Source organism: Octodon degus, unplaced genomic scaffold, assembly GCF_000260255.1.
Source record: "Octodon degus isolate 3935 unplaced genomic scaffold, OctDeg1.0 scaffold00126, whole genome shotgun sequence".
Lineage (NCBI taxonomy): Eukaryota > Metazoa > Chordata > Mammalia > Rodentia > Octodontidae > Octodon > Octodon degus.
Genome location: NW_004524702.1, coordinates 2975147 through 2984748, shown reverse-complemented (window position 1 = coordinate 2984748; position 9602 = coordinate 2975147). Strand labels below are relative to the sequence as shown.

General features: G+C 41.7%; 1 protein-coding gene across 1 annotated transcript in view; it reads right to left on the bottom strand.

Moving 5' to 3' along the window:
• Positions 1-9602, bottom strand: part of Topaz1 (testis and ovary specific PAZ domain containing 1) — a 58021-nt gene that overhangs the window by 20450 nt on the left and 27969 nt on the right. Inside the window, 4 exon segments of the mRNA XM_004649093.2 lie at positions 3053-3168; positions 5761-5853; positions 6051-6202; positions 8866-8929. Coding sequence (XP_004649150.1) covers positions 3053-3168; positions 5761-5853; positions 6051-6202; positions 8866-8929 — 425 coding nt within the window.

Sequence of the window (9602 nt, the reverse complement as noted above, 5' to 3'; positions counted from 1 at the left end):
TATATATGCCTCCAAGTCAGCAGCATATGCATGAGAAAATTCCAAAAGCGTTTCCACTGAGATGGGCAGCCATGCAGCACGCAGCTTTGCTGCTGCTCAGTGTGTGCTGGAGAGAGGAGCCAGTGCAATCAAGACAGATCAAGTCTCCTAGAGGCCGGTCAGGCGCAGTAAAGTTCTATCTGTGGGTGCTCTGACAGCATAGCTGGAACAGGGCAGAGACTCTAGAGTGAAACTAATTCCAGTATTAATGACTTTAGCGCACAGCAGAACACGTTATTATACACAATGGGCCAGGAATATAGCTCAGCGGCACAGTACCTGCCTGGCAACTGCCAAGGTTCCAAGTTTAATTCCCAGTACCAAAAAAAGTTTATATAAGACAAAAATCCCACACAAAGATAACAGCCCTAAATGTATAAGAAGAAAAGGTTTAAACTCATTCTTTCTCCACCAATACCTCTGTGTCTTGGTCACTGTTGTCACACAGCAAGTCTAACCACTGTGGGCATGAACCCTCTCATCTTTTCCCTCAGAAGTTGTTTTAGTTATTCTAATTCTTTTGCCTTTAAACATAAATTTCAGCCTAAGTTTTTAATTTAAGTTATTTATCCAATGCATGGGCATTTAGATCCTCTCTGGTATTATGCAATGATAAATGATACCCTTTTGAATAATCTTTGGTATATGGATTTTTGTATCACTAGAAGTTTATCAGGGTACAAACCCAGAAATGGGATCACTGGGTCAAAAGATCAATTCATTAGAGCAATTACTAAAAAATTCTACCCACAGAGACTCAAAAACAATATGGATAATCTCCACAAGATGACAAAGAAAGGGGATCAGGAACCAAACAAAACAGTAAAATAGAAGACAGAAGTCCTGACATATCAGTACTTGCTATAAATGTAAATGTCTTAAAATAATCACTGAATGTGTATTAACAAATTTCTTATTAGGCAAACTTAAAATTCTCAATTGTGACAATGTTCAAATTCTCTGTGGCAGGCATACGCATTGTGAAAGCCTCTCAAATGAACTGTACACTAGTTACTTAAAAAATATAAAACTTAAGGTATTAAAAAAAAATTTTTTTTTTTAAATTTTTTATTTATTTGTGTGTGTGTGTGTGTGGCCAGCTCAGCCCACCAGGGGGCGGGGCTGGCTGGCATGTGGTGCTGGGGGATTGAACTGCGGTCCCTGTGCTTTGTTGAGCTTGTTCTAAGTAGGTGCCTTAGACCACTGAGCCATCTCACCAGCCCAAACTTAAGGTATTAATGTCCATTAAAACTCATTTCTCTATCACAAGAAAGCGTAATTTCACATAGAGTTAGGAAAATTCAAACATAAAATAATCTGGATTGATTTGTTTTCCTTTGGGGCTGGCTCAAGTCCAATCACGACCTATACCCTCGACTCCTCAGGGCCATTTCTCTGTTCTCTCAGAACTCTCCTGTCCATGAAACAGGTCACCAGCGTTAGGAGCTGGAGAATACTGCACCATCATCCTGCACTGCTTGTGGGTAAGGTACTGCAGCAGTAACTGTATGGCCGCTAGTCTCAAAATGTGAAAATCTTCCCAGACCACAGATCTCACTCCCAGCCCCTGTGAAGGGCAGGTCTGGGGCTGCCCTGGCACAAGGATGCTGCCCCCTCCAGCTTCTGTGTACACCTCCCTATGCCAGCTGTGACTCAATCTGCAAAAACCTAGAATCTGCCAGCCATTTCACCCCCCTGCCACAGCCCAAATGCAAAAACTGTAGCATGTGGTCCGGGATGAGCATGAACTTAATGCTCAGAATACTACTGAGACACCCTACTTAAAGTGCACAGGATCTAGAACTCTCAGCTAAATGAATTATGCTTTTCTCACACAATTTCACTTCCTAGGTAGATAGTCCAGGTCCAAGTTTCAATTTTCACAGGAACACAAAAAATGTTGGCTACCAGGAGTTAAAAACTCTGATAACTTTGCTGCTGATGCCTAGTGGGCAGCAGCAGCCCAAGAGCTGTGGTTCTCTGATTGCACCAAGGTGTGGAGGGTGTCCCAGCAAAACCACAGGGTGGCACTGCAGGGATGCTGGCATTTTCCAGTGCCACAGTCAGACAATGCACAAATGCTACCACTGGCTGTTAACGTCTTAAAAAATGGGACTACTAGTGTATTTCTTTTGGCCTTGGGACTCTTTGAACCAAAAGAATCTGGGAACTTCTACACTAGATAAAGAATGAGACAAAGACAGTTTTGTGAATTCTGAAGGACTTTGGTGATGTCACTTGGCATTTATCAAAGCTAACTGCATTTCAAAAGTTATGTTTGATGAGGTACTCATAATTTGTGTATTTTTTCTATGTAGGTTATGCTTTAGTAAAAATAGTGTATATTATAGAAGGTTAAAAAGCAAAGGACTCCAGAGGCCCAAGGCTAAACAGAGAAAGAATATAGTGCAGCCACACCCCGGTGCTGGCATATGCAGTGTGTGCCACAGACTCAGTGCCCAGGTGGCAGTGCTAGCTGCGGGGAGCAACAGATCCTGAGGTGCTGACCTCACCCAAGGCACAGGAACAGGTCAGCGTCTGTCAAGGGCACACCTGGCCCCTTCCACGCTCCTCTGCCTCCTGGCCACCAGGAGGTGGCTGGTCCATGCTGCTGCATGCTCCCTGCCAGCTGTGTTGTGCCTCAGCACAGCTGCAGGAGCAGCTCTGACGTAAGCCTTTCCTTCTTATGCTGGCTTTCTCAGGCACTCTGTCACAGCAACAGGAAAAAGCTGACACGGCAGGCACTGAGATAGTAAACTAAAAGGACAAGGTATGAGTGTGCAAGAGTTCTTCATACTTTATGTGCCACATGCTGGGGTGGAACAGGCTCGGGGCCTCAGGGAGGCCGAGCACAGGCAGCCAAGTGAGGAGGGTGCTGCCAGGGGCTGGGGGCTGCTGGCAGCTGCTGCGCAGATGTCTGCACAGGTGTGCAATCAGGTGCTTTGCTCTCATCCTGTCCAGGTCCTTGCCAGAGTATACATAGTCTGGACTTAGCTAGAATAATTTTTCTCACCTGGATTTGAGTTCCAACACTGTAGATATTTCCTGTTTGGAAGCCTGCAGTTGGCATAAAAGCTTAACAATATAATTAAAATGTTCTGGGTCAAGCATCATCCCAGCTTCAACAAGCTGCAGAAGAGAAAAAAGTAGTTATTATAAACTGCAGAAGAACTTATGAGCCAGTGTATGTGAACAACCAACATTGATGCAAGAACCAATGCAGGTTGATGGGGAACTGAAACTCATTTTTAAAATTCTGAGCATATTTTCTTTAATGTTTGACAACCACAAATACACCTTAAGAATTTAAAGTAAAAATGACTTTTGAATGTACAAACTGGATTTCCTTCCTCCTGAAGTTCACACACCCATTCATCACCTGCATCTTCTCAGTGCGCAGGTGCTTGTGCAGTGCAGCCTGGCTGTGACCCTGAGAACTTTTCCTTTCTTGCTTCACTGGGACTGTGGCCAGAGAAACTATCAGTGACAGCCCAAGTATAACTTGCTGCCCACACATAATAAGTACATTAAGTCACTTCAAAGAAAATCAGTTTGGAAGCTTTTCCTTAGTGCACATTTTCCTCAGCCCATTTCCTATCTTCTTTGTGGACCTCAGCTCTACTGGCAAGAGCTAACAGAATCTGCCCTAGGTCAGACCAAGAAAGGGCAGGCCTCTGACAGCTCTCTGGGGCGCGCACTACCTCAGGAAGGCAGGAATGTGCAGGCTGCAGGCTGGCAGTCTTATTACAGCTCGGCCCCAGGCTACTATGAGCAGGGTGGGCACAGGATGACACTGCCAAGATTAGAGGCTTTTGACAAACTTGGCTGAGAGCTGTGTGAAATTGTGTAAGGAATATTTTTGCTAAGAATCTTCTATGGTTCTATTCTGATTTTTGGAAATTCCCTATTTAGAAATTATTTACATATGGGTGAATTTTGCCTTACCCCTTCATTCTAGATTTCAAAGGAGTACTAGGAAATGAGAATTTGGGTAGGACAGCAAAATAATAGCTGCGGAGACTAAAAAAGAATCCACCTATCCTCAGAAATAATATAACCCTGTGTAAGAAGCTGTACATCTTATATTAGAACTATCTTTGGGGAAGAGGTACTGGGGATTGAAGCCAAGGCCTTCACACTAGGATACAGCCCCCGTCCTTTTTTTATTTTGAGGCAGGGTCTCACTGAGCTGCCAAGTTGCCCAGTCTAGGCTTAAACTTGAGATCCTGCTGCTTCAGCTTCCCAGACTGCTGGGATTACAAACATGTGCCACTATACCTAGATAGCTGTTAGAACTTCTAACTGATGAATATCTTGAGGCAGAATTTAGTTTAGTGACAAAGAAGAGAATCAAGTAGTCTCAGAAAGCACACTCTTGAGTCATATGATTACATAACTGAACCTGAAAATAGTTTTGATGAAAATAACTGTTTAAGTTTGTTCAACACATAAGGCTTTAACACTTATATACTTTCATTTTATATTAGCTCCTCTGGACTTCAGTTTATATATACACTCTATTTTATTATATAAGAGAAAAATTCTCCCAAAACTATTGATCTACTCAGACAAACAAACAAACACCAAATCAAATGCTTCTCTCCTAACCCCCTTGACCTACTACTACCTTAGAAGTTTTCCAAACTTCATGGCATAATGCACTAAGTACCATGATTATTTACTGTTGTTCTCTAACATTCAAAAGCACTCTGGCTGGTCTGCCTGCATTCACTGATCATACAGTGATTTCTGACTCTTACTAGTCAAGAGCCAATTATAAGCCTGAAAAAGCGATCACTGATGCACTTTAAAATGTGCACATTAATCCTGCTCAGAAACTGCGATCAACTGTTTCTCGACAAACTAGAAGTATAAAACAAGTTCTCCCGCCTCAGTCTTTTGTTACTCAGGTGGGGTATGGTGCACTGCCAGAGGAAGGAGGCAGTGGAGCACCCTCATCCACAATGGCAATACAGCCTTATCACTGAAGCCTGAAATTCTCTCAACAATACTGGTATTACAACTTTTAGAAATAATGGGTCATATTCACCAAGCAAGAATGATAACTGTCTCAGCAGCTACTATGGTGATGAGCTAACGTCGGAGCTAACAGTGCAAACAGGGTTCTGCCAAGCCTCCTAGGGTGGAGCTGGAGGCACTTACTTAAAATCCTCATCTGCCAGAGTGGTTACAGTGTTGCTCCATGAAAGAAACTGGGGCTTTCCTGCTGTCACGCATGTTCTGAAGTAGATAGCTGTGTAGTGCCAAGTACTAGGAAGCATTCAGCAAAAGTTAAAATATTTGTATAAGAGCCATAAAAATTCTTTTTTTGTTTAGAGCCAGATTTAAAATAAATTTTTAGCATGGATCTATTTTGTTTTGGTTACAATTTTCTATTTCTGTATTAATTTGCTTATTCCTGCTATAAATGACCTCACATATTTAGAGAAAGAATTTTCTTAATGCTCAAAGAGTGGAGACAAAGACACTTTATAAATCAGAAAGCAGTCATTTGAGGTGCTTGGAATTATTCGCTTATGGGGAAGGTTTATAGATGAACTGAAGTTCATCTACAAACTATGTCAGGAGAAAAAAGAAAACCATTTCTGAAAATAGTATTCTTTGACAGCCAGGATACAAATAAAAGCAGATCAAGGGTGAACACGGCAATAGTTACTTTCTTGTCTATTCAAATTAGAAAATAAAACAGAGAAATCGTACCTTACAAAAGGTATCAATTAAGGCAGGTACAGCATTCCTTAACTTCCTAGTTGCCACGCACTCAAAAATTTGTAGTAATATTTTTAGAGCAGGCTGAATAAAACAAAAAAAATTACACTCATTTTTATAACTTCTTTCAGTATATTTTAAATTTCTCAAATACGTTTAAGCTGAAAAACAAGTTCTCTCTAGGGAGTATTTAACAAAAACAGAAAATTACCTGCTAATTTTAAAAAACAAATGTACTGTTTTAAAATATTTTCTAAAAACAACATTCTCAGGTTACTTACCAGCATTTTAATCACTATGCTGAGGTTCACTACCTGAAATACTTCTTTCAATAAGCAGTATTTGAGTAAAGAAAGCAGGAGCTCATCAAGTACTCGTAAATCAAAGTGTATCCCAGGAGGAAACTTCCTGTAGTACTCCATAAAAATGTTTACTGAAAGTGAAAACACAGTCACTTGTTGCTTCTAAGATATCTACTTTTTCCAAGAATTTTTTTCTACCTTTAAAGACAGTTACACATTAATCTTTTTGCACAATGCCAGGACCAGAAATACTTGATGACAATTAAAATGGAAGTAACATTTGAAGTCAGCCAGGTACATTCAGCATTCAGAGTGGAAGCCAACTCAGATAGCATCTGCCAGACCTTGGTCCAAGCTGCCAGACAGGATCTTTTTTTTTTTTGGCAGAACCAGGGATTGAACTCAGGCCCTTGCGCTTGCCGGGGAAGCGCTTATTCCACTGAGCCATCTCCCCGGCCCCCAAGCTGCCAGACATACACAGGTTCAAACCTAGCTCCCGGAGTGTCCTGGGCAGGGAGGCATGAGCCTTGGGTGTGGGCTGCACGTGTGAGAAGCTGCACAGGCTGATGGTGGGTGCAGACTGTTTTAACAGGATGTCTCAACTCTACCCATGCATTAACTCTGGGGATTTTTAAAATTCCAATTCATGTATATCTTATTAAAAATATAATACTAATTTTTGAGATAGTTCTAAAAATATTTTTCATCCAATTCCTTAATCTATTTTTTTATATAGTACTTAAGATTATTTCCAACTTTTTGCATTAATTTTTCTACAATTAATTGGGAGCCAGGTGTGGTGGCCCATGCCCTAAATGCCAGCACACTGGAGCCTGAGGCAGGAGGACCACTTAAGTCCAAGATCAGCCTGAGTACGGTCACAAAATAACACAAAATAAGACCTAAAATTAACTTAAGCCACTTAATTCACTCACATGCACACATTCCTGCGTACCTGCAGGGGAGCATAAAAGTACAAATAATGAAGGATATAAATAGTCTTTGTATTATTTTTATGCTTGTAACTTTGTATAATTGGAAATTATATCAAGATAAAAAGTTAACATTCCACTCAACATTCACTGCCCTAGTGTGGTCCCTGAGGCCACTGTATGGAGCCCAAGCAGTAAGTTTATTCTTCTACACTACCATCGTGTTACTCAGTATCACTTATTAATCATTCCTTTCCCACATCATACAGACTTTTAAACACTAAGACCCCATGTATATAATACCAGGTCTATTCTGAGCTATTTAGTCTACTCAATTGATCTAGGTTTCTATTTTTATAATGATTTCCACAGGGTTCTTTTAGACCAGGCCTCACTATTCAGTGTGGCTTGTCCTTGGACTCCTTACATGGACTAGGCTGGGCTCCAACCCAGGGTGATCTGCCTACCTCAGCCTCCAAGTGCCAGGGTTACAGGTGCATTCCTGGGGCCACAGGCTCATCATGAGTCCTTATATTTATTCTTTGCTATAAGTTCTTACTTTTCTGTATGAATTATTTTAAAACTAACTGCAGATCAAGGGCCAGCTAGATAGCTCGGCAGATTAAAACGCCTGCTTAGGCAGACCCAGGGGCCGGGCGTTTAATCCCAGTCTGCTGTGCTGGCCCTCCCCCTGGGGCACACTGAGACAGTGATTGAGACTGGGCGAGGTGGTGTGTGCCTGTGATCCCAGCACCTGGGAGGCTGAAAACAGGAGAATCACTACGAGTCCAAGCTATGAGGAGAGACCCTGTAGACACCAGACTAAATACATTAAATAAACAAATGCAGATGTATTTCTCCTATGACCACAGTGGGGCTCCACATGGAACCACACTTTCGGGACTATGCCTTCTCCATGCCATTTCTTTTTTTCTTTGGGTTTATGTTATGACAATATTTCTGGAACTTAAAAATTCATCCACATCTAACCATGTGCAGCTGCTTCTCCTTAGCTGTCACAGTCCAGGGGATCATATCTCCATACAGGGTCCCTATTTCCTCTACTTTACTCAGTATAAGGTTCTGGGGGAGGCATCTGCTAACCCCTGGGGAAACGCTATAGACTACGGGATCGAACAATAAACTGGCTGGAGACTTTGTTTCCAGCCAAACGTGACTTCCAGTAGACTTAGTGGGATGCCACAGTGCATGGTCACCACCACATCATGTGGCCTGGGGGTGTCACTGACAAAAAGGTACTGTTGTCTCAGGGTTTTCACTCCGGTACGCGGAGAGGGACACAAAGAATGGGACAGGGCTGTGGAATCAGACGAGGGCCTCAGAGAAACTGATCCTATTTCCTAAGCCTCAGCTTTGGAAGCCTAGTTGGGCTGAGCCTGAGAAAAGGGCTAGAAGGAGGCATCCGGGCTACAGGGTGGGGCGGCAGCAGCACGAAGCTTAGGGAGCTGCACGCCTCCCTGGGGGTGGTGTGCTAGCCAAAGGGGATGTGTGAAGACAGGAAGAAGGCAGGAGGGATGTGGGTTCTACACAACCCCTTTAGACAGAGTCCAAGGCTAAAATACATAACAATTTCCTTTGCTCCTAATCTACAAATGAAATTTCTAAGTCATGAAGATATTAAGAAAGTTATAGAAGATAATATAATTTTTTATTAACCAAGTCACTTTTTTTTTTTTTTTTTTTTTCTAAGTCACTGTATTTTTAAGCTTCAGGCTGAGTCACTAGGGAATTAAGTTTTTTAACTTAGGTAGTATTAAACATGTATATTTTTAAACTATAAGAGAAAATAACACATTGTGTGCAACACATTCATAAATCTGTAGCATTTAGTTGCTTCATACCTGCACGCTGCAGCAAACACCGTTTGTTGATACTTATATATTTCTTAAATATCTCCATGCAAACCTACCAAAGGCATAAAAAATGTGAAATTACCTTTTTATATTTCATAAGAATACAACAATTTCAATTTTATCCTTTGCCTTCAAAATTTTAAAATGAGCTTAAGGCTGATGTTTGGTTAACTCACAGGTTTGAAATGCATGCTGAATTCACTGTAGAAACCTTATTTAAATTATTTTTAAAATAACCATTTTCTGGTGCTAGGATAAACACACTGACAGCGTATGAGAACTGAATTGAGGGAGAGACCCACTCCTGCACTATCAGTGAATCTGTGACAAGGTGACACAGTCGTGCCATGGGGGAACAATGATCTTTTTAATGAACAGTGCTGCATAACTTGGAAGTCCACATGAAAAAAGACTCTTTTTTCTTATTTTTCATGTATTTAGGACAGGGTCTACCGGGTCTCACTACATAGAACAGACTGGAAGTGATTCTCCTGTTTTCAGCCACTCAAGTGCTGGGATCACAGGCACGTGCCACCGTGCCCAGACTCAATCGCTGTCTCAGCATGCCCCGAGGACGGGGCTGGCATGGCATGCCGGGGATTGAAACCCTGGCTGCTGCACTCTGCCTACACAGGCGCTTTAGACCACTGAACTATCTGGCCAGCCCAAGACACTCTTTTCTTTTTTTTTTTTAATTTTTTTTTTAACATTTATTTATTGTCTGT